The sequence below is a fragment of the Periplaneta americana genome, chromosome 5 (genome assembly GCF_040183065.1).
Source record: "Periplaneta americana isolate PAMFEO1 chromosome 5, P.americana_PAMFEO1_priV1, whole genome shotgun sequence".
Lineage (NCBI taxonomy): Eukaryota > Metazoa > Arthropoda > Insecta > Blattodea > Blattidae > Periplaneta > Periplaneta americana.
In genome coordinates this window covers 56,900,279-56,926,173 of record NC_091121.1, presented here as the reverse complement: position 1 = coordinate 56,926,173, position 25,895 = coordinate 56,900,279, and the positions used below count along the sequence as shown (strand labels likewise).

General features: G+C 36.6%; 1 protein-coding gene across 1 annotated transcript; it reads right to left on the bottom strand.

The window, feature by feature from the left end:
* Window positions 1-367: 367 nt before the first annotated feature.
* Window positions 368-24,683, bottom strand: LOC138699653 (uncharacterized). The gene is made up of 6 exons (XM_069825695.1): window positions 24,550-24,683; window positions 15,687-15,797; window positions 13,281-13,370; window positions 10,285-10,377; window positions 7,410-7,560; window positions 368-4,394 (listed from the first exon to the last, which is right to left on the bottom strand). The coding sequence occupies exons 1-5, from the start codon at window positions 24,635-24,637 to the stop codon at window positions 7,448-7,450; spliced, it is 495 nt and encodes a 164-aa protein (XP_069681796.1). The 5' UTR covers window positions 24,638-24,683; the 3' UTR covers window positions 368-4,394; window positions 7,410-7,447.
* Window positions 24,684-25,895: the final 1,212 nt, after the last annotated feature.

Below are 25,895 nucleotides of genomic sequence, written 5' to 3'. Positions count from 1 at the left end.
TATTATCTCCTTACCATTCACTAATGTCTCAAAAATTGGTGATTTTAAATTGCATGTCATTCTTCTACGGTCTTAACCGTTAGTTTTGTCAAATTACTGCAAATATTATTGGTCGGGGTGAGGTCAAGTCACTGATTGTACATACGTATGGGCTGTCAACGAACGAGTGAACGAATGTATACATTAGCGCTTCAAGTAGTTGGTGTAGTTTTGTGGTTAATGTAATCTTGTAGAGCGTTTGGTGTACAATAAGTGAGCTGCCGCTATGTGGTTATTTCCTTGACCTCTTAGCGAACCAATATTTCGACACTATATTAAGAATAGTCCCTTGCGGAGAACTGGTATAGTGAACAATTGCAATAAGAAGGAAACGTTCATACAAGATATTAATGAACAACAAAGAAATGTTTCCACCGGGAGCAGATTGATCTTGAACCGGTAGTTTGAGATAGGAAAGCCATGGTCACCGATTTAAAATATCTATGGTACAGATTATTAAAGTAATTATTACAATTTGATACCCATAAATCAATAGTAAAGCGAAATAGGATTACAGTTTATATTACAATGCCTTCACGCCTTCAGAGGAGCCTGATTACTGATACCTAGTGTCCTGCGTTTGGCTACTTTGAGTACAAGTTAGATGCACATGGATCATACTAGCGTGGCTTGCAAAGGAGGACTCTGTCGTCTCCCCGCTCCGTTTCATGTGTTTACTTCTGCTTATTCGTATAGGGCAGTATAGAAACTGAACAATGAGAATGCTACTCACGTACCAAATATACTGTCATGGATAAAGCCTGGATTTCTAAGCAAAATGCATATTCTTTTCCACACTTTTAAAGGTAAGCAGAAAGGTTATACTTCGTAAGACACACCTAGATAAGCAGTTTTAACTATGTTTGTTAGTGATTATAAATGCTTATTTCGCAGGAAAACGTTTTTGCTTACTTATTTTACGATTTTTAATTAAAACAGCATATTTTATTCAAAACTGTAATTTTAAGAGTGCATATTCCACTCCTAGCCATCATTTATCATTGATTCCCTTTTTTATTGGCTAATAAAAGTTAACTTCAGTGGAATGCGTAAGAAAGCAATGCTAGGGTATGACCCAGGATGTTGTGAAGTACTGTGTAGTTCTAATTAGGAGAGAACCTTGGGATTCCCCGCCTAGCTTCTGCGACTAGGCAGTATAAAGACGTGGATCTTCTTGTTTTCAGCGTGAAGAAAGTGTTTATAAAGTCACCGATTAGAATTCAAAAATTTCGTGAACTTCCAAATTTGTCTTTACCCCCTCAGCCAGTCTAACTCGATGGGGTACCTGGTTACAGGCTGTGTCATACTACGCGGAACATTTCAGTGGACTGAAAAATATTTTGAATTCCCTAAATGCAGAAGATGCAGTCAGCATTGCCACAGCCCACGAATATTTTGCTAAGAACGGCATTCAAGAAAAGATTCAGTACATCCATAACCGTTTCTCCAAAATACCCGAAATTTTAAAGCAGTTGGAAGCTCGAAATAATTCCTTGTAACATTCACTTTCTCCGATAGACGAAACTTCGGTAACATTATCTTCAGAAACACATGGGGTTGCAAAAATTGCGTTCGACGAACTCAGTCAGATATTACAGAAATATTCCGGTTACGAAACACTGTGTCAAATTTCTAAAAATCTTCTGGTGAAGAAACAGATATTGAAGAGGAATTTATCGAAAAAGAACTGTAGTGCTTTTTCACATGTGCCTGTGACGTAATGCGACGTCGAAAAAACATTTTCACTGTACAAATCATTCTTCACTGACAACGCAGGAGCTTCACACAGGAAAATCTCAGGATGACCTTCCTTGTATACTGCAACATTCAATTTGGTAAGAGTTCTACGAAACAAATAATTTATCGTATTTCCGTGTATTCGTTTTTGCTTATTTTGGTGCTTATTTTCACCATTTTTCGTGCTTATTTTACTGTTTCCGTGTATTCGTTTTTGCTTATTTTGGTGCTTATTTTCACTATTTTTCGTGCTTATTTGCTTGCTTATTTTACTGTTTGATTGTGCTTAGAAATCCGGACTTTACGCATGTGCAGGGGAGGCTCTCCCATAAGAGCTGCGGAGCTGCAGCACTCCCTGTTTTGTCAATAAAATAAAAATAATTTTAATTTTAATTTGTAGAATAATTTTTTTATAGCTTTTCGTAAGTAAATTGCTTTATATTTCATCTGGCCGGGAATATGTACTATTATCTGATGCATAATCTTTTTGCGCGTCGACTGTATTGGAATTGACACTGCATTCAAAGTCGTCCTGGGATCTTCAGGGTGGGACAACTCATACAGAGTGTGTCTTGCTAGGTCAGGGGGTAGAGAGGTGAAGGGAAGCAAAGGGAAACTGCCGCTGTTTAAAACCCATATTTCGCTGCAGTGGCTTGCAGAGCCAGGCTACAAGGGAAGATATTTCCTCCCCTCCCACACAGCTATTGTAATGCTGCGTCAAATGGATTCTCTATTCCCTTGAAACTTAATGACAACATTTTTATTTTCTCTTCACATACTTATTGTTGTAGAATCTTATCGAGTTAATATAACGAAATTAATATCCTCTTTTGCCTTATTATTATATATCCAGCCTCCTTAACTCAAAATGTTTGCGCGAGTAGAATCCTTTTGATATAGCATGTAAAATACTAAAGAGACCTCTTTCCAGATTTAGAAAATTGTTGACCACCAGTATATCCGAGTGTTGCTTTAGTGTGACATTTTAGTACCGTAACTTAACCAGTGCAAATGTGCAAGCATGAGTGTATGTGAATTACAAAATATTAATTTTTCTCAACTTTCCCTTGCGGAGAAGATTGAAGTGAAATTTGTATATACCAAAATCTACTGCAGCGTCCCCAATCCACAAGTTCACGAACCGCCACTGCTCATGTGTACTTAATATCAAACAAAATATTTATTTAAAGCAATCTTATGGACAACAGATTGTTCTCACAATAAGTAAAACGCATCTAGATTCTAGATAGGCCTACTATTTTGTTTAACAATATATTTTTCATCTAAAAAGTAAAAGTCAATGCTCATTATTTTTCGTCTATTTACAGAGTTTTGAATATTTAAATTGCACTGTTTAAAACAAATAGATATATTCTATCAAAGCGAAATTAATTTAGATGTAAATAATATGATAATTTATTAGAAGGAATATTCACAATTAAAAATAAGTTAATATTGAAATATACATATATATATATATATATATATATATATATATATATATATATATATAATATTTCGGCTCTTATGTTTCAACTTTTGTTCATTTAGAAATGTTTGTTAGTTGTTTTTGTATCCATGTAGGCCTATTACTGTCTCTAATGCCAGATTATAGAAATTAATTATGAATAGCCTACTTGTTTTACACGTGAACGTCGTAGGCCTAACTGGACACAGCCTATGTATGTACACATCTATAAATAAATATATAAATAAATGGTGGAAATTACAATAATACAATAGATCACAGTAAAAACAAAATTATTTACACTGACTACTTGCTTCACGTGTGTCTATACATTACAACGAGTGACTGTAAACATTTTAAGTGTTTCAAAAGAAAAATTTCACCTTTTTTATAAAATACGTTTCCTTCTTTTCTAATGAAGTGTTCGCTATGGCCCTTATTATTTTATTCCTGTCAAAATTACTGTTTGTATGCCTAAGATTTCCATCATTCCATCATGGAATTTCGCAAAATTTGCTATTATTAATTGGGATAAAAATAAGCAATACAGGACGATCTATATCCGATTAGGCCCTAACCTTCACTCACACTCTGAGTGGTATTTGAGAAAAATTTTCACTTGATCGGAATAAGAATTGGTTGCTCAACAAAACAAGATTTCATTGTAATAATCCGTTAAACTAACAATCGCAAGGAAATATTCTTAAGAAAATTAATATAGTGTCTTAACAATAGCGTTCAAGTGGACAGACTGTGTTGGAATCATCCATTTCCGCTACTGTCGTCCACCATCTCGTTATTGTTAGCGGTGTCTCAAAGCTACGGAACTGAGAAAGTTAAAATTAAATGAAAAATCATAGTGCCGCGAGGCAATCACTCTCGTACTCACTCCCTGTTTGTCACACTGATTTCCTCGGAGAGCTAACACATTCCAACTCTGCAGTCTTAATTTTCATGTCAGTAATAGCACTCATTGACGATATGAAATCTTGCAGGGGGACGTTTTCCTTTCTCTCACCCTCTGCTGGACAGGGAAAGCGAGAGCAAACGGTTTTATTGTAGGCACGACGTGGTCCCTTATGGAACAGCAAAATAACACCAAAGCTGTTCTCATCTTCACAGCGCAGAATATCTTGTTAAGTACTGAAAGCTGAACAACATTATTTGTTAGAGTGAGAGAAAGTGATTAAATGTAGGCCACACAAAAAAACTTCATATATGTAAATAATAAATGTGTAATAAATTAAATAAACGACGAATAAATGAAAAGTAGTACACAAATGGATTACGTTCAGAATGGGAGAATGAATGAATAAGTAACTAAGTACGTAAGTAGGGCCTAAGCAAGTAGCTAAGTAACAAAGTAACTAAGTGAATGAGTAAGTGAATGAATGCATAAATAAGTAACTAAGTACGTAACTAGGGCCTAACTAAGTAGATAAGTAACAAAGTAAATGATTAAGTGAATGAATGCATGAATGAATAAATAACTAAGTAGGCTACGTAAGTAGAGACTAAGTAGCGACTAAGTAGCTAAGTAACGAACTAATAAGTGAGTGAATGAATGCATAAATGAATAAGTAACTGAGTAGCTAAGTAACAAAGTCACTAAGTGAATGAATAAGTAACTAAGTAGGCTACGTAAGTAAGGACTAAGTAGCTAAGTAATAAGTGAGTGAATGAATGCATAAATGAATAAGTAAATAAGTACGTAAGTAACTAAGTAACAAAGTAACTAAGTGAATGAATGCATGAATGAATAAGTAACTAAGTACGTAACTAGGGCCTAATTAAGTAGTTAAGTAACAAAGTAAATGAGGGAGTGAATGAATGCATGAATGAATAAATAACTAAGTAGGCTACGTAAGTAGGGACCAACTAAGTAGCTAAGTAACTAAATAATAAGTGAGTGAATGAATGCATAAATGAATAAGTAACAAAGTAACTAAGTTAATGAATGCATGAATGAATAAGTAACTAAGTAGACTATGTAAGTAGGAACTAAGTAGCTAAGTAACTAAATAATAAGTGAGAATACGAGCAAATGCTGGGTAACTTTCGGTGCTGAACCCCGGACTTATTTCACCGGCATTATCACCTTCATATCATTCAGACGCTAAATAACCTAGATGTTAATACAGCGTCGTAAAATAACCCAATAATAAGTGAGTGAAAGAATGCATAAATGAATAAGTAACAAAGTAACTAAGTGAATGAATGCATGAATGAATAAGTAACTAAGTAAACTATGTAAGTAGGGACTAATTAAGTAGCTAAGTAATAAATGAGTGAATGAATGCATAAATGAATAAGTAACTAAGTAGTTAAGTAACAAAGTAAGTGAATGAATGCATGAATGAATAAGTAACTAAGTACGTAACTAGGGCCTAACTAAGTAGCTAAGTAGCAAAGTAAATGAGGGAGTGAATAATTGCATGAGTAAATAAGTAGGCTACGTAAGTAGGGACCAACTAAGTAGCCAAGTAACTAAATAATAAGTGAGTGAATGAATGCATAAATGAATAAGTAACTAAGCAGCTAAGTAACAATGTAACTAAGTGAATGAATGCATGAATGAAAAAGTAACTAAGTACGTAGGTAACTAAGTAAGTAGTTAAGTAACAAAGTAACTAAGTGAATGAATGAAATGAATGAATAACTAAGTAAGAGCTAAGTAACTAAGTGAATGAGTGAGTAAATGAACACATGAATGAATGAACCCAAGAATGAATGAACGTATGAATGAATGAATACAAACAGAAGAAGAGACTTCTGATAAATATTCAAATAATAAAGTAATTGAAAGGCTGTTATATGTCCCAAGCTATTTCAACATATGTACCTATAACCTTCGTCAACAGACATAATGGAATTGAAGGAGTCTATGAAAACAGGAATCCAGCTCAAATGATACATTAACTTACTACTTGCAAATGCACTGATGATGATGATGATGATGATGATCATCATCATCATCATGCGAAAGTGATTGCACATGCAGTCACTGTTTATCCATCTTCCTTTTCACATGCAGACTATAGCTACTACTGACACATTCTTCTTTTAAATTCCTCTGTCTCTACTGTCTCTCTTTGTTACATAATATTAAATGTCTTGTTTATCTTGGTACCATTTAGATAAAACGTATGTCTAAAATTAACTAAGTAATTTAATGATAAATCAATTGCCAAGAAATTACGTTTGATTTCACCTTCGAATGCATCTCTAAACCATGTGAATAATTTATTTATGTTGTGATATGTACCAAGATCATCAGACACGAGAGATTTGTTTTGTCAATATTGATCATTTCGAAGATACTGTATATGAAGAGTCCACTGCAAGAATGATGGATGTCACTTTCTTGTCGAAAATGAACCAAGACTGTCAATGCATAGCTTAAGACATATAGAATGTACATAGAGAGTTATATGGCATTAACACTGATAGTCATTGTCCAGTAATGATCGGAAAATCACAGTTTAGCTTTGAGCGCTAAGCATTTCAAACTTTCAATTGCTTCTCCTGAAAAATGTGTTCCAAATGACAGCCATCATTCTTGCAGTGGATTCTTCATATATTAACTGATTTTAATTAATGATTATGATAATTGTGATTAAGGAGATGATGAATCATATGTAAATTTCAGTCCGACATTTGGCTTTGTGACTGAGGGAAACCATGAAAAACCCCAGTCAGATTGGCCGAATATAGATTTTGAACCCACGACCTCCCATATGCGAGTCCAGTGCGTTACCACTGAGCCACCTCGCTCGGCCAAAATAATATTTTTTCCCCCATTTGGCAAGTGACTTTTGTTTCATGTATCTCGTTGAGGGGGGAAGTTCAAAATCAAACGAAATGAATATTTGAAACTTATAAATACAGGAAGACTGAAAATAATGTGAAGGAAACAGAAAAAGGAACGTCCTCTAAAAACTATTTTTAAAACATAGGGCAGTATTACGGCCTCTATCTAATACATCACATAAAGATAAAAAAAACGAGTAGGCCTATGTAAATGAATAGCAGAGGGAAACGGAACAAGAGAAAAATAAAGCAGAAGTGGAACAAGAAGAAATATCAGAAATGGAAGAAAGGACAGAAGGAGTAAGGCAGTGTCTTTCTTTCAGTGCAGTGCTTCACTCACATGTTGTTGCCTTACCGGAGCTGGTTGTAGTCTTCCAGTCACGTGATCTTACGTTATCTCGAGGCGCTCTCCAGCGGCTGGTTCGCCGTCCTTGTCTCCACGAGCAGCCTCTGAACTTCATTCTGCAGCGTGGCCCAGTATGGAGGCGGGTCTTCATTTGGATATGCTGTGGATTATAAATGCAACAATTCACATTGCTATAATAATAATAATAATAATAATAATAATAATAATAATAATGATAATAATACGTAATAATTAGAGCCCGAAACTTGGAGAAATGCTTTTTTAACTGCGTAGTTATACGAAAGAATTTAATAGAGAAAAACATGTTTCCGCACTTTTTGGGACAGTAGAGCCAGTTTTTCTTCTTTCTTTTTCACCTATTTTAGCTTTCGTTGCCTATTTTAAAGGCTAATGCCTTATTTGACCTTTTTTTTTTTTTAATTTCTTGGATATTTTCTGCTACTATGTAGTATATTAAATAGTCAGTACAAATTTCGAATATATTAACAATATAAAATGAAAGCTATTTTATAAATGAGCCGTTGAAAGCAGAAGTGGTGAAAGTCAAAAATGAATAAGAGGGTTAAAGTAAACATTCTGTAAAATACAGCGCAAAGTAGCAATTAATATTCAATTTATTTAAACTATTAGTAGTCAGTGGATAGCATGAAGGACATATTAATTGCTACTTTCCGCTGTATTTTACAGAATTTTTACTTTAAACGTCATTACCCAATTTTGACTTACACCATTTTTGCTCTGAACGGCTCAAATGTAGCACTTGTTACAAAAAATTAAACAATGTTTTGCGTAACGGGGATCTCTATTGAGAATCTCACTCCACATACATACATTTACTGTACTCCAACCAGGACTCAGGGGAATGAGACGCAGCGGGGTAATGTTGGGAATGAATGTTGATGTTATAAGGTCACACACGTGGGTACACTCATCTCCATTGGCTAATTCTCAAAGCACAAACGATAACACTTATACACACATACTTATACTACCCTAGTTACAAAATTAGATCACGGTTAATCTCCTGGGGTGCTATTCATAGACATTTCGCAGCACGCGCTACGAGCGTACTAAGCTAGCCCCGGCTATCGACTGGTTACTTGTACAGAATTCAAATCATATCCTATCGCTAACACTGGTTCATGAATACGAAAAACGCTGATCATCCACCGGAAACCCGCGCCAAAAATGTCTATGAATACGGCCCCTGGTCTTTTAATCCCTCCATAGAGGAAATAACATATGCAGGAGAACGCATGTTTTTTAAACTAAGGTTATCTATCTACTTCGCTCCAATAGATGACGCAATAGTAAGCACATTCCTTTCACGGTTAATCTCCTGGTTGGAGAACAGTAAATTATTTGTGAATGCATACCTACAAACCAGCCCTAAAAGAATCAGTCTGCCGAAAGGGTTGGTGGGACCATTTACTGCATCTAATACCCTGAATCAGTTTGTTTCCTTCGTCTGAGAGGCTCAGTTTCTACAGATTCCAAGAAAACAGTGCACAGAGGGCAAAAGAATAAATTGTTTGTCAGGTTGAATCGTATTGAAAGCGATTGTAAAATTCCTTTGCAGAACGAAAAGTTACATTTGTTCGGATCAAATTTCTGCACACTTAAGGACAACACCACAATTCTTTCAATCATTTATCATCATAATGCACTGACCTCTTAAATTGACTGAGCATGTTGGGAATTAAATCAATGACTTTTCCAAACACGCTATGAAATGTTTCATATAAAACAGTTTTTATCTCGAAAATGAAGCAAACACTTGTCAAATTGTATTGAACTTTTTTGTTTGAAATAACTCAAAGAATAACCCTCTGATATTAATGACATTACTTAAGGTTCATCCTGTATGTATGCCAACATACAGGTTCTGTAAATGTATTTTATAATATTAAATGTCTGAAACAGAGTTTAAAATGCTAATGTCCTAATATCTTAAACCAGGCCTGCAGAACTCGCAAGTAGGGGAAATATGATGTCAGCCTCACTCCACTTCTATTGGGGATGATCGACTTCCGCCGCGAGAATGAATGTTGACGCAGCCGAGCGTAACTAGAACTCCATGACCGCACAGGTAGAAAATGTGGGTGGGGTAAGAAAGGGGAGGAAAGCAGTCGCTCCTGAGAGCTACAGTTCTGCAGGTCTGTCTTAAACAATAAAGAATCAATAAAATTATATGCAAATATATCTCCAGGCAATTTGCATACATCTTCTTTTTTTGTGAAATTCTTCCTTTATTTTTTATTAAAACAAATCCGGCAACCCTACTTCTGAGTAAAACATATTCTCCAACGCTTTTTGTCTTTACAATTTCAGTCTATGTAATTTTTTGAACAAAATTATGCACTGTAGGACGACGAGAAATCCTGATGCCTGGAAAATCTTCTGAAAACCTTCTTTACACTTGTTGGACGGAGTTAGTACACGAGAAATCTACTATGTAGTGTACAATGAATAGATATATATCCATTTTCATTCTCAGTCATACCAACTGCCAGACTCAGCAGGAACTGGTTGAATCTAATTATTAACTTTTGCTATCTTATTATCTCGGGCCTTTATCTTAGCGTTAACAGCGTGAGGCGAGTAGACTGAGGGAAACTCGTAACACAGCTGTGGAGGTAAGCGTTCTTATTATAAAGAAATAAAACAAGTCCACTATAGTCTGATATCTAAAACGTTAAAGATATTAAACATACAAATGTACGGCTGAAACTCAGAACTTTTTTCTTTTTCTAATCACAGTTTTATTACAAGGAAAACTTAAATTTCATTCACTTTGTTATCACCAGTTACCTCTGGAGTAGCCAGATATAACAAGTCCAGCACCATAGACTGGCTTACTTACGTGGAGGCGATTCTGCTATGGCAGGCGGGTGCTGTCTCGAAACTCGTGCATTGTCGTCTGCAGATGACGTCCCTCTCCTGCCGCCCATGGCCGCTGGAAGTAAAATATTCATAGTTGTGTTAGTGACATATTAGTCCTCCTTAAAGGGAGAGGCATGGAGGTGGGACTGCTCTCACACGTAGACCGCTTGGATGGGCCCATTGTGCTAACCGAGATGGAATGATGTGCATATCCTTTACTCCGTTTCTGGAATCTGTAGAGTATAGGAACTGAAACATGTCCTTTGTGCAAGTGGAGGGGGCCAATTCGATGACCGCACTAGGGGAAAGCATTGATTGAAGACAAGCGTCTGAAATGCCACCTCTACCTATCACCTTCTGTCACGCGCATCTTACCCCTTAGTGGCCGTGAGCCGATGCAGCCCGTAATACACTCCTGCACTGATAGGCTCCGCCCATTCGCTTGTCATAGGCTCCACCCAAATGCGTCGATTTACTCCATAGATTGCCCTTCTGCTCTACAGGTTCCTCCACGCGTCGTCCCCGCCTCCACAATTCCTTTACCTTTCCATCTAGGTACCACAGCGGTCCCTCAACCCCAGCTCCACGAGGTGCCATGAGCTTAGGGGAGAGCCCATAAGAATAGCACTACCACCAGCAACTAATAACCATTTACCACGGTGTTCAAGTTCGTTGGTGGCCCGCAGCCAAGTCTGCTTCGGTCGCAAACCCGAAATTGGGGAAAGAAACAGTGATGATAATGAAAGAGGGGAAGTAGGTGAAGTGGAGAGTATTGGTGGAATGATAGACGGAAACGAGAATACCGCGAAAAAAAAAAATATGCAATATCTGCTTTATCCATCACAAATTGTATAACGACCTGACCGACAATCGAAGCCGGGCTGCCTGTATGGAAGACCAACGCACTAGTTGAGCCACAGACGCTCGAGATATAGTGCTATATTCGTTAATCCTACCGGGTGCATACCAAATTGCTGTGTTAATGAATACACAATTAGAAAGAGAGAAAACACCAGTGACTTAGCGTCAATGTAAGCTAAAAAGCTCAGCTTCCCCAGTTAATAATAATTTCATAGTAAACCTGCAGTCTATGGACAAAATTATTTATTAATTTTAATAGAATTTATATTTACGCGTTAAATATTGTGATGCGGCAGTTCAGGATGATTTGTGATGCAGCAGTAAACAAGAAGCCTCCACACACCAGCTTCCAAGCAGACTGGTTTCTTACACTCATTCTTCTGTGTAACCCACCCGCAGATTTTCCATCCCTTTCTAACTAAACTACCCTGATCGCAAGGCTCGCAGGAAGCTAGCTTTGACATTGAAAATAAGTAGTTTCCGAGTTATCCCTTTTCGTCAGATGTGTTCAGTTGAAGTGTTAGTGTGCATTGGGGCTGATGTAATAAATAATGAGTGAAATAACAGTTCCTGACACCAATTTACTTGAATTTTTAGGACAATTCTATTATCAAGATTGACTTACGAACAAAAGTGTGATCTAAAAAACAAATGACCGACCCCTTGCTGTCAATGAAGGACACAACCAAAAGACAGACGCTTACTTACGTACTGTATCTATTGACCGTTAATATTGTTGATTCCTCTATGACAGGGAGTGAGCTAGTGTTATACTATACGTGTCAATTTGATGTGTAAACCGTGAAATCATATTTTACTACGCACCATTTGAGGTCATGGCTCATTGGTGTTACTAACGAGGTTCCAACCAATCTTCGACTGCTGACTTGACATTGACTACTATTTATTTTAAGACTGTATTTTTGTAATACATTTTCTCATATTGCATGAAAGATAACTTGAATTAGCTTCCCCTGCTCAAAATTTCATGCTACGCCACTGGAAAACATATCGATAATACCTACATAATAATTATCCTAAAAGACAAAGGATTTCATAGCTTCAAAATGTGGCCATTTTACTGAGTGATTGCTACGGTAGCAGAGTATCCCGAACGGGAAAAATGGGATTTTCTCAAGTTTGACGGCAAACTGATGTTTCTTAATACTTCCATCTGTTTCTCAGCTTTGTTTCTAAAAAGAGTCTAAGTGAGAAATTATCTCTAGCCATCATGCCTAGGCGGAATACGCGAGGGTTCGAGTCCTCATGAGGAAGGAATTTTCTCATGAAATTTCGGCCAGTGTATGGAACCGATGCCCACCCAGTACCGTGATAAATTTGGTTAGGTACTGTAGATAGCGAAATTCGGTTTTAAAATCCAGCTATAACGGCTGGATGGGATCATCGTGCTCATCACACGATACCTCCGTACTGGTTTGATGATCGTCCACCTCTGTTAAGGCGTATGGACGTGAGGCTAGTCGGCTTTGGCCCTTTATGAGCTGTTCGCGCCAGGGATTGGATAGGATTTAAATTATTAGCAAGAGTTAAGTAAGAATAAAAAGGTTACTTGACACTATGTAAAACTTGAAATATCACCAGAAGTTAAATAAATCTTAAAATCTTGCAGGCAAAATTCTGAAGCAAAAATTTTGGAGCACGAAGAGTCTAATAATCGATGGAACATGGAGGAAGGAGACATGGTTTATTGCAAGAACCTGAGGCTGTGACCAAAATTAAAGGCAGACAACTTAAATGAAATGATCATTAACAAGCAGAATAAACAAGGCTTTATTAACTGCTGTGGTTATCTAGCGTCTGAATGAAAAGAAGGCGATAATAGGCTACCAGCGAAATGAGTCCAGGGTCCAACGCCGAAAGTTACCCAGCATTTGCTATTAGTGAGTTGAGGGAAACCTCTGGAGGAAAATTCAACTAGGTAACTTGTCCCAACCAAGATTTGAACACGGGCCCGCTCATTTCACGGTCAGGCATATTAACCGTTACTCTACAGCCGGGACAATATGGTTTTTACGTAGCAGAATTGTCGTGTTCGTTGCTACTATCACCATTATAATAATCATAATATCATCGAACCTTTCAACTACAGCATACCTCGGGAATTGACTTGTGTGCTAGAGACAGCAACTGGCAGGTCCACATAGAGAATGTCTTGTGCTGGTCTTGTCCTTGGCGGCTGTTCACCTGTGAAAATAAACGTTAAAATTAAAATTATTCTTGAATAGTTATGGCATTAAAATACATCTACCATAATACAGCCTACTGTACATAAGCTAGCCTCTAGTACTTTTGCCACTATGCATATAGTTCATGCCTTAACTTCGTGCGGTGATAAGGGGAGTTGTTATCGGTTTGGTTTACCGATGTATCGGCTCGCGGATCCTCGGCGAGGACTGCGGTTTCGACCGTCAGTGTTAGTACTGTGACAGCGCAATTAAACTATAAGACACTTACCCTATAATAGAAGATGAAAATGACGACCCAAACATGTGGAATATCGAGTAAATATGTTATCGTTCACTGTACTCAATTCTTCAAAGAAATTCTTGTAATTTCTAATTCAATGTTATCTTTCAGTTCCAAGTACATATCGTCGGTTTCTTGGTAAAAGTGACCAAGTCACATTCCAAGGCTTCCAAGTATTATGGAAATTTGAGACATAATTTTATATTAAAAACTAGTAATATAGCACATTTACCTTCAAAATAACTTATTACTAACATCTAAAGAAGTACAGTTATCTTTTGACTGATCATTAAACTTTTAAATACCTTTTCCCTACAATTTTGCATTTTGGACTTGGTCACTTTTACCAAGAAACCGACGATATAATATGTGGATTAGATTGATACATTAATGAAATGACTGAAGTATGAGTCCCATTATTCTTCTAGCACTAGATGTCAATTTTCTGAACATAATGTGAGATTTGAAGCAGTATTCCGGGTTTTCTGCACACCAATACATAACAAGGCACACTAGAGCGCTCTACCGGATGCAATAGAGAACCTCAGATATTTTATTACCTTTCGTAATGAAGTAATGACGAAACTATGATGTAGCTGTGTAACAGTTATATTGTTATACACGATATACGTAGTGATTATTAGTAAGGTATTTACACACGACTTATAAACGAGCTATCATTGTATAAGATAGTTAAATGTCTGTAGATAGAGTTTTTATTAGTAAGACCGATATTCTAGGCAATAAGAAAACTACGGAAAGAGAGAGATCATATTACGATGAAATAAGAAAATGATTTTAAAAGCATCTCTTTTAGGGAAAATTTTTAAACTCTATGTAAATGTTTCAATGACCGCTTATGTCATGAGCAAAGCACGGAACTTCGGGACTTGTGTCTTTGCATGTGGCTAAGCAACCGGACTTCAATGTCAACAAACTCCCTCTTCCAGCACGGAGGTACTGTCTGGTCTGCTAGGAAACTGGTTTCTGTCTGGAAAAACATATTGATAGTAGATTATGGTAGGTTTAAACACGTAAATTTATAGCATATATATATATACATACATAATAAAAATAAACATGAGAAATATATCAAATTTACTGTTTTTCTCTGTACATTTTATTACAGTGTATGAATACGTACATTCGAATATTTTAAAACCCATAACTTCTTCGCCTGTTAGTTAAACATGATTTGAAACGAGGAAAACCTAATTCCACGTCGCATGAAGTGACGGGAGCAAACTTAAAATACTGAATGTTTTCACTGTCACTGTTTCCTGTTCGATTTTCAGCAGTTGCTAGCTGATCTCGTATCTGAGAAAGATAAGTATATCCTAAATTTTTGTCGAAAATAGTTTTCAATTTGTGTGTCACTTTTAGGGTAGGTTCCTCTGCTACTTGATCCTTGGCTATGGGCAAATTTTCCACCAATTTAAGAGACTGCAATGTCTTTCAATGAATGCCGGTTTCCAGCCCCTAGTTTGTGTGGCACAACTTACAAAATATAAACTCTCCATTCGAAGAAAATAATGTATTTCCTCCGAATTTCTCCACGAAATTCTGTACCTAAAGTTTAAAAAATGTATTTTCAAACGTCTACAATACTCGTTCGAATAACACATATTTTCTAATTCCTCAAACAGACCGTTTACCTGTAATTCTCTGAATGTCATTGGCTTCGACACGACACAGTTCCCTCGTTTGTCTTCCTGTAATTAGATGTGATCACTTTCTTAGTACATACGACTGTCCCTGAGCACTTGCAGCGTGAGCTTTGTGTACGTTTTTGTACCTGCAACCTTACTCATGCACACGACACACAAGTCCCCAAGTTCCGAGCTTTGGTCATGAGCTATGACATGGTCTAGTGAATCAGTTACGTAATACTAGTATGTGGAGCGTTTGAATAGCCACTTCGATGAAAATGGATCCTCTTGGAATGCTAAAAATTAACGTTGTCTTACTCTCCAAAGAGGTCGTAAAAGAACAAATGACTGAGGAGATACGAGACAACTGCCACTCTGCACTTGCCTTGTCTGGGGTCCGAAGGCTGGAACACTTGCCTCGTGGACGTGGTGATCACGTACGGCTGCCTCGCCGCTTCATCGGACCTGGGATAGTTCTCCTGCACAGGCGAGAGTCCTGCGACATTTCATCATGACACTATACAAATTTGAATCTTAAGCTAACAATAACACACACAAATTGATGTCACAGAGATGACGTATACTTCCTCATACTCAGGGCCGGGTATTTATGGAGATCGCGAAAATCACGACATAATAGCTTATACAATAGATTTCTTACTAATCTTTACAAGTTAAGTGATATTGATTAATAATATGCGGATAAAACAATCGCGACAAATCGCGAAATAGACTTCTAATAGCGAAAAGTGAACACATTCGCTAATTATTACTATTGCGTCGTTTTAAAGCGAATATCATATTCTGAGTTTTTTCTGATTTTTTTTCTTGAATTTGTTAAATATCCAAATAGGCTACATTACATGGTATTCCAGGTGTGGTAATTACATTAGTGAACTCAAAAGACGGAGAATTTAACATTTCACTAATAATTTGAAAGTGTTAATTTGAGAACTGCAAGTTTTATTTTTATTTATTTATTTATTTTTTCGTTTTTAATGAATGTGTGTTAAATACAGTCTCATTCCAACAAATATTGTCTATTGGCCATACCGCATCTTTAACAGAATCCAATCAACCTTTAATGTTAATTATTTGAAAAGTAATATTCATACTGAGTTAATACTTCAATTCCAAAAGAATTGTATTACAAAATTTCCAATAATCTGCGCCAAGAGTACAAATCAATCTCCAAGAATCTCCGTCGACACCAATATTAAAAAACACAAATGATAAAATTTATCTTCATAAATATCTGCCCCTGCTCATATCTTAACGCATTTCGGAATACAATTTTAGAAGATATATATAGGAAGTGAAATCATATACCTACTTTTTACTCAACCAAGGAGATAAATATTTTTATTTATGACAATCGGTATTTAAAAGGTGATTTATGTACAGAATGAATAAAAAATATGAAACAATGTTTGTAATTTTTCTATTTTTAATTTTTATGAAGAAACTTTACCGTATTGGTCGGAAAATAAGCCGCACTCGGATATAAGACGCACACTTAAAATTCGATGGGGAAAAAAGAAATAATACAAAGATAACGAAGGAAAAAAATTACTGACAGCAATTTTATTCCATATACCTATATAGTATTTGGGAAACAATATACCGTATTTGTGCGCACTTTTTACTCCTTCGACCACAGAAAAATTGGGGTGCGTAAAATACGCGTATTTTTTTGAAGGGTTGATCTATGTTTTTGTTCTGATGCTAATAAAAAATTCACTACCGGTACGTTATTGCAATTCTGTAATAATGAATTCATAATATTGATTTCATAACAAATTTACTGAAATCACAGTGTACCGAAAAGGTATATCGTACTCTGAAGTGGACAGACAGAATAATAAATAAAGTTGTGTTGGAAAGAGTGGGTGAATGATGCTGGAACTGATCAGAAAGAGAAAAAGGAATTGGCTGGGTCACTGGCTGAGAAGAGACTGCCTACTGAAGGATGCATTGGAAGGAATGGTGAACGGGAGAAGAGTTCGGGGCAGAAGACGATATCAGATGATAGACGACATTAAGGTATATGAATCATAAGCGGAGACTAAAAGGAAGGCAGAAAATAGGAAAGATTGGAGAATGCTGGGTTTGCAGTGAAAGACCTACCCATGGGCATGTATGTATGTACGTATGTACAATAACGGTATTCTATTTCAGTAGATCGTCTACCCATTTCAAATTACCGCAAGTTCATACTACAAGTGTTTAAGGGACGATTGTATAAACCATTTAATCTTAGATCAGAGGTTAAATTGATCCTCGTTCTAGCTAAACTTGGAATTTTGTGTTGTATAAAGTCTCAAACTAAAGTCAACTTTGACTGAAGAAATTTCTTCGATTAAATTAGATGATATGTTCAGTTATTTCTTTTCTGTTTGAAATATACGAGTGACAGATTCTGCAAATAAAATATCCATTATTATTATTATTATTATTATTATTATTATTATTATTATTATTATTAATAGATATGGTAGGTACATATATATACACACACACACACACACACACACACACACACATACACATACACACACACACACACACACACACACACACACACACACACACACACACACCATGTCTCAGTTTCATTTCTTCATGAAATAATGCAACACAAATCATTCCTTAACCCCGTGTGTGGTGTGTAGCGAGATCGAAGATTCTATATACTGATTATATAATAATTTGAATTGGTTTACACGTTCACACTTTGAAATCAAAGGGTTTTTAAGTGGAAAATGGTCTAATTTTCAGAAGGAAGGTAGTTTGGAAAGTGAAGAATTCATATAGGACGTCAGCTGACTTGAAAACTTATTAATTATAAAATGGCTAAAAATTGGAAAGAATTGATCGGTATAGGTAACCTAAAATTAATTAGACCTATTTAACACGTGAAACAAAGAGGTATAACACTTCAAAATGAACATATTTCACTTCACTTAGTATATGCAAGGCATAACTACCAAACGTGTAAACTAACCTAACCTAACCTAACCTGTCACAGATGTAGCCTATATGCAAGACATAGCAAAAGCTTAAACTAATCTAACCTAACCTGTCACAGATATGTATACGCAAGGCATACGAAAAGCCTAATATAACCTAAACTGTCACAGATTCCCGCACCATAGAAATGAGAAAAAATACAAGTTGAAAGTTTCAGCGTCGCGTGCAATAGAAAAGGCAGATCAAGGTGGCGCGTGTCTCGAATGGAGCGAGATGAAGCGTGAGAACGCGAGAGAGACAGAGGAGTCTGCTAGGAAAGTACTGTCGGTGACTCAGGAGAAGACGAGAGCGGACTGAGGAGGAAATGATGTGAACAGATAACGTATAACACGTGCAATATTTATACTGCAGTAAACGGAAACATTAGGTCTCCTTCTGTTCAACTTAGCTTTAATTTCCATACGTATTGTTACTCATGTTTCCTGCACGAGTAATAACCTGGCTACTGAGATGCTTATCTGAGCGATGTTTATAATAATCTACAGCGATAGTCAAGAAGGTCACATTCTTTCCGCTCGTCTTCTCCTGAGTAACGGACAGTAGCTAGTTGCAAGGTAGGTGCGGTGGGGGTAGAGGGGAAGGGTGCAATCCTTGTTCTGGAGTTTATCCCTTTATTAGATCCTAAAATTTTGGCCACTGCTGTAGGCCTGCTAAAACTATATTAACGAAGAAAAAATTGCGTTTGAATTGCAAAAATGTTCTTCTTGTATTCTCGTCGCAGTAAAATTGAAGAAACTTGTAGCTACGTTTTAAATGATTTTGAGTTTTGTAGAGCATTAAAAATAATGGAATATCGACTGATGAGGAAAGTATATAAATCTTAAATGTAATTTTTACTTCGGAATATGTATGATAAGACTTTCCTGTGTTAAACTTCAACGTACCTCGTTTACACGTTTCGACCTATTTATGGGTCATCCTCAGAACTGGTCGTTGGGCACCAAGACCAACAACGACCAGTTCTGAGGATGACCCATAAATAGGTCGAAACATGTAAACGAGGTACGTTGAAGTTTAACACAGGAAAGTCTTATCATAATATTCCGAAGTGATACAGTGTTAAAAGTTGTGTAATCGAGGTGTATTTTTTATTTGGAGGCACAAGGCTGAATCAACGCTGAATTCATGTGTTGGTTCCGGAGTGGGGGTGCAACGCCAGTCGTACCAACATTGTACCATTAAACTTGGTCTGGATATCTGTAATGTTGGGCAACTGCATGCGGTTAACTTCGAATAATGTATTTATTTTGATGTACCGAAGTACATATGATATTTCCATGCAGATATTCTGCGTCATCACATGATGAAAGAGTGATGGAACGGAGAAAAATTGTATGTATTCGTATGTTTGTGCTTTGGTGTTGCTGTATTTTCCCACCTGGTTTGGTAATTGATTTTGAGAGAGGAGAAATACGTTCCAATTGTAGAAGGAAGTCACATGTTAAAAAGTTCAGAGGACTCACCGTAATTTTTTTCACTGCAAAACTTGCGCAATATGTAGAGTCCTGCTCCGATGAATGGGATCAGCAACAAGCACAAGTACGGATTCATACTCTACTGTTTCTCTTTCTCGCTGTTTTGTAACTCTTCCAGCCACGTCCAACACTCGTGTCTCGTGTGACGTCACACGAATGGCTCGCCGGCTGGCCTCGAACGTCCCGCCCTCGCCCTTTTCTCCTCTCCAGTCTCCAGGAAGCAAATATTTACAAATATAATAGTTTGGGATAGCGCACACTGTGCATAGATTACAATATTTACAAATATAACGCACGCAATGTGTACGCAACGATCTTGACGTGGAGTGGGTGAGGAAAATAGAAATATCTAGCGACGCCGCTGAATCATCTCTTATTGTGGGACAATCTTGATAGACTATGTTTTTTAACCGTCCCCAAGAATAGAAATCCAAAGGATACAAGTCAGGAGATAGTGGTGGCCATGCCACAGAACCGAATCTCCCAATCCATCGCCCTGATTGTCTGTATCACGTGCCACCAAAGAGAAATGAGCTGGGAAACAATCCTGCTGAAGCCACATTACTACTCGTCTTAGTTGAGGACGTTTTTCAGGAAGTCAGCATACATGATACTATTCAGAGCACCTTCAAAGAAATGAGGTCCAATCATTCGGTGTCCGAAGATGCCACACCAGACATTGACACTCCACCTATGCTGGTTGTCCATTTCTCTCAGCCAGAGAGAAGTGACTTGAGACCATTAGTGACCATTATGGATATTGACATCGCCATTGCTCTTGAATGTCGCTTCATGTGTGCAAAGAATACAGCGATGAAACCGACGGATTTTACCTGACAATTCATTCTATTTTCGGGGACGGTTAAAAAAACATCGTTTATCCAGACTGTCCCACAATAAGATGACATAAAACAGCGAATCTGCCAGTCACTTGACCACTCCGAAGTGTTACGAGTCACTGACAGTGTTAGAAGAAGAGTACGGGTGTGTGCTGCTCAGAACGGCAGACAGTTTGAACATTTATAAAAATTAATGGAATTGTCCAGTCTTTCAGTAAAATGTCAAAATTGATTGTCTTGTTTACATTTTCGTCTTGTAACGTATCTCAATATTGTTGGCATTACCTTTTTCGTGCGTTTTCTCATTGAAAGATTAGGAATTGGTGAAAACGTTTCCTATGAAAGTTGTTTGTTTTGAAGACCTCTATCAAATGGTACCCTATTTGACCAGGACTCTCATTTGAAATTTTAAAGTAATACACCACTGACCCTACTTCCTGTTAGAGCTGATTAATGAAATCAAGCTGAAGTGTAAGTTCACATGTGGTTTGGTTAAATTTTTTTTCTCGAAAAATCTCAATGCACTACTTTCCGAAATGAATGACTTACGTGTGGTCCCTATCACCCATTGCCTTTTCGTACATTTTGTCATTGAAAGAATAGAAATTAATAAAAACGTTTCCTATGAAAGTTTTCAAAAGTTGAAGTGGGTGAAAAAAAGAAATATTTTGAACATCTGTTCAATAACTATGTTTTTCATGTATAAAGAGTGTGCTGGAGATCTATTATTTTTTGTGCTGGACACCGTGTAGGCCTACCTATTTTTATATTCTTGGATTTAACAGATCTCAAAGTGCACTACCAATATCTCTCTCGCAGTTGGTCTTTTCTCCTGTAAATTTTCACAGTCCTTCTATCCACCCATGAAGCCGTCACATGCGGATGTCATTCCGACACTTCTCTGCTACACTGTAGATTTTCTTGAACGTTTCAATTGTGGTTCGAACGTAAATTCAGATATCTACGTTTGACTCCTACTCGTGCATTCCTACAATTTACCATTTCACTGCCTATGACACGCTTTCCTTCCCTACTATGGAAACTTCACTTTTACCTCGTACTATTACGAAATTTCAAGAACACTTAAAATAGGCCTATTGAAAATTGTCTTCAAAGTAAAAATTCCATTACACAAGAAAATAGGCCTACTCTGAGTAATCACATTAACAGTCTATAAAAAGATGCAAAAAAAAATAGATCACAATAACAGACTTGCCACAATGGTAAGCCCTTATAAAACAAGTCCTAAGAAGAGACAATTGGGGGTAATGAAAGTTGCTTTAACTTACTTCCTTGTGGTTTCAGGAAGGTGATGTAAATTCGCTTTCAATGTTAAAGTCTCCTCTTTTATGCCCTTACATAGTAGAATAACTCTTACTTATCTGTCCGATTCCACAGTCTTTCTCGGTTTCATAACTTAAATACTCGGTCACAATATGATAACACGCTAGAAATACCACTGCACACATCATCTCTTTATTCTTCATCTTTCACTGTTGCTACTTCTCGTCACTGGAATTCTCTGCCGCCTGAAGTCAAGGGCTGCCGAACTTTAATTTCCTTTAAATGTAAATTAGAAAAATATCTTATGATGAGTTGCCAGACCTAACGCGTTGCAAATATTAAATGGAATGTGTTCCACTGTATTTATTTTTATTTTTTTTTGTTTCTTATTTTTATCTAAATCGTGTTTATTTATCACTTAACGCCAATATGTATCCCACTGTGTTGCGTTTTTTTATTTATCTATTTTTGTGTACATTTTATTCAATTGTCGGTTTCTGGTTTAATTATGTAAATCCTACTTAATTGTAATCTAATACTAATATGTATACTAATCTGTTTATTTTTATTTTTACTGTGTACATTTTTTTTATTGAATTATCGGCTTCTGTTTTTATGTGATTCGTATTTGATTCTAACAACATTAATATGTATTTCACTATGTTTATTTTTATTTTATGAGGTAAATTTTATGTAACTAGCTCTTTTGATCTCATTACGTACCTAAATTGTATCAGTATGTAATTACTTAATTCCGATCCAGTTTTATGTTCAACTGTGTAAGCAAGTTTTAATCCTGGTTGAGTGTAAGAGAAGGCCTTACGGCCTTAACTCTGCCAGGTTAAATAAAGCCATTATTATTATTATTATTATTATTATTATTATTATTATTATTATTATCATTATTAAATAAACACAAACGTGACATTTTCAAACATTTCGTTAATTATAATTTCGGTAATGATGGATTCATGGGCTATCAGCTGAATTAAAGTTGTGGAATACTCCAAGCTTTCGGCTATAGAGTCAGTAGCGGAAAGCATGGAGTATTCAACAACTTTAAATTATGAATCAACGCCGAGAAAACCTGAAGTCATACATAATTTCGGTAATTGATAACTTAATGTAAAACAATGGGAAAACACAATTCGGTGAAACTTCGAACCTGCTACACACAATACACGGGAGAGAAAATCTACCAAAAAATAATTGAAAATAACCCCAAAATTGTAGCACACCACTCTAAAGATACGATGTGACCACTACGAAAACTACAAACCCATACAACCCGCCTCAAATACCTTAGTTTCTTATTTACCGACCGATGATTTTCTCAGACATTTTCACACAAATGATCACGTAACTAAGTGGTAGGCCTACCACCATTATGTTACATTACGCTGGAAAGCACCCCTTTATTCGATCCAGGGTAAATCTATGTACGAAAAAAGTGTATATATGCAAGGCATACCGAAAGTCTGAAAAAAAAAACCTAATCTGTCACAATCCTCGATCTTACGAAAACACGCTTACTGTAATTACTTTTCCATATATTTGTAAAGTTATACCATGTCCCAGGTTCATTTCTTCATGAAATAATGCAACACAAATCATTTGTTAATCCCATGTGTGGTGTGTAGCGAGATCGAAGATTCTATATACTAATTATATAACACATTTGAATTATATAACACGTTCACACTTTGAAACCAAAGGGTTTTCTAAGCGAATAATGGTCTAATTTTCAGAGGGAAGGTAGGCCTAGTTTGGAATGTGAAGAATTCATATAGGACGTCAGCTGACTTTAAAATATATTAATTAGAAAATGGCTAAAAACTGGAAAGAATTTATCGGTATAGGTAACCTAGAAGTGATTAGGCCTGTTTAACACGTGCAATAAAGAGGTAGAACACTTCAAAATGAACATGTAACACACATTACACTTCACTTAGTATATGCAAGACATACCTACCAAAAGTGTAAACTGACCTAACCTAACCTGTCACAGATCTGTATACGCAAGGCATACGAAAAGCCTAATCTAACCTAAACTGTCACAGATTCCCGCACCATAGAATGAGAAAAAATACAAGTTGAAAGTTTCAGCGTCGCGTGCTATAAAAAAAGGCAAATCAAATAAAACATTAACTTATTAGATCCTAAACTTTTGGCCAAACTGTAGGTCTACTAAAACTAGATTAACGAAATAAAAATTTCGCGTTTGAATTGCAAAAATGTTCTTCCTGTATTCTCGTCGGAGTAAAATTGAAGAAACATGTTCGTTTTAAACGATTTTCCGTTTTGTAGGGCATTAAAAATAATGGAATATCGAGTGATGAGGAAAATATACTTTTTATTTGGAGGCACAAGGCTGAATTCATGTGTTGGTTCCGGAGTGGGGGGTACAACGCCAGTCGTACCAACATTGTACCATAAAGCTTGGTCTGGATATCTGTAATGTTGGCCATCTGCATGCGGTTAACTTCGAATAATGTATTCATATGTTCATGCTTTGGTGTTGCTGTATTTTCCCACCTGGTTTGGCAGTTGATTTTGGGAGAGAAGAAATATGTTCCAACTGTAGAAGGAAGTCACGTGTTAAGAAGTTCAGATGACTCACCGTACTTATCACTGCACAGCTTGCACAATATGTAGACTAAGGCTGCTCCGATGAATGGGATCAGGAACATGTACAAGTACGGATTCATACTCAACTGTTTCTCGCTGTTGTGCAACTCTTGCCAGCCACGCCCAACACTCGCGTCTCATGTGACGTCAAACGAATGGCTCGCCGGCTGGCCTCGAACGTCCCGCCCTCGCTCTTTTCCCCTCTCCAGACTCCAGGAAGCAAATATTTACAAATATGACGCACGCAATGTGTACGCAACGACCTTGACGTGGAGTGGGTGAGGAAAATAGAAAATGTCTAGCGACGCCGCTGGATCCCAGGTTCGCGTGTTCAAATCTGGCCGAGGACGATGGATTTTTGAAGACCTATAGAGAAAATGTCATTTTTGGGCGAAAATGGATTTTTTTTTCCTGTAAATGTTCCTAATACCCTACTTTACACGTTTCCGAAGTTTCAAGTGCGGAAGATGATTGGAAATTCTCCTAATGACGTCATAACTAAAGCTCCGTGAAGGCCCGCGTTCTTGAAGTATTAATTTTAAATTCATTCTTTATTATCCGCTATAATACTTTGTGCAATCCTCTTCATCCAAATCACTTAAGGCTTCTACAGAGTTTTTTTTTTTTTTTTTGTATATATTCACTACATAACATTTAAGAATTTTGTAAATGTATTTTTTATAACTCTCCAACTTTTAAAAGAAAAACATATGTGGCATAAACAAAACAATTAAAAACAAGTGCTTATCTCATAAATAATTTTTTCTCCGTAATCTGGGATTATTTCAAAATGCATACATACTTCTCTTCCTAAGAAAGTAGTGGTGCTGTATAAAAATATTCAAATTGAATGAAATTTGTATAAGAAGTATAATTTCGAAAATTTTCCTCTTTCTTGTATAAAAATTGAATAATTGAAAAAATAAGTGTATGATGAAAGTTAAATTTTGATAGCTCTCTTAGATTGCTAAAATACATAATATGTGTAACAAAAATGAAAGCTGTATCTCAAAACAAGTGGACGGCTTCAAATACTTGGAGTGTACTATAAGCAATAACATGAGTTGCTGCCAAGAAGTCAAAAAGAGGATAGCAATGGCAAAGGAAGCTTTTAATAGGAAAAGGAGCAACTTCTGGGGATCTCTGGAGAAAGAACTAAGGAAGAGACCAGTGAAGTACTTCGTGTAGAGTGTGGCATTGTATGGGCCAGAGATATGGACATTATGACGAAGTGAAGAGAAGCGACTATGGTCCGTCTCAGAAATCTATAGAGTAGAAATACGAAATAAGACCTCTGCGCAAGTGGTATATGGGAGGGCAGGACCAATGGTCGCTCTG

Bases quoted from the DNA above. Each gene is read 5' to 3' on its own strand.
- LOC138699653 (XM_069825695.1), bottom strand. From the start codon at position 24,637: ATGAATCCGTACTTGTACATGTTCCTGATCCCATTCATCGGAGCAGCC. The intron at 13,371-15,686 runs GCAAGTGCAGAG...TTATTTTCACAG, and splicing joins GCCTTCGGACCCCAGACAAG to GTGAACAGCCGCCAAGGACA. The intron at 7,561-10,284 runs GTAAGTAAGCCA...TATAATCCACAG, and splicing joins CATAGCAGAATCGCCTCCAC to CATATCCAAATGAAGACCCG.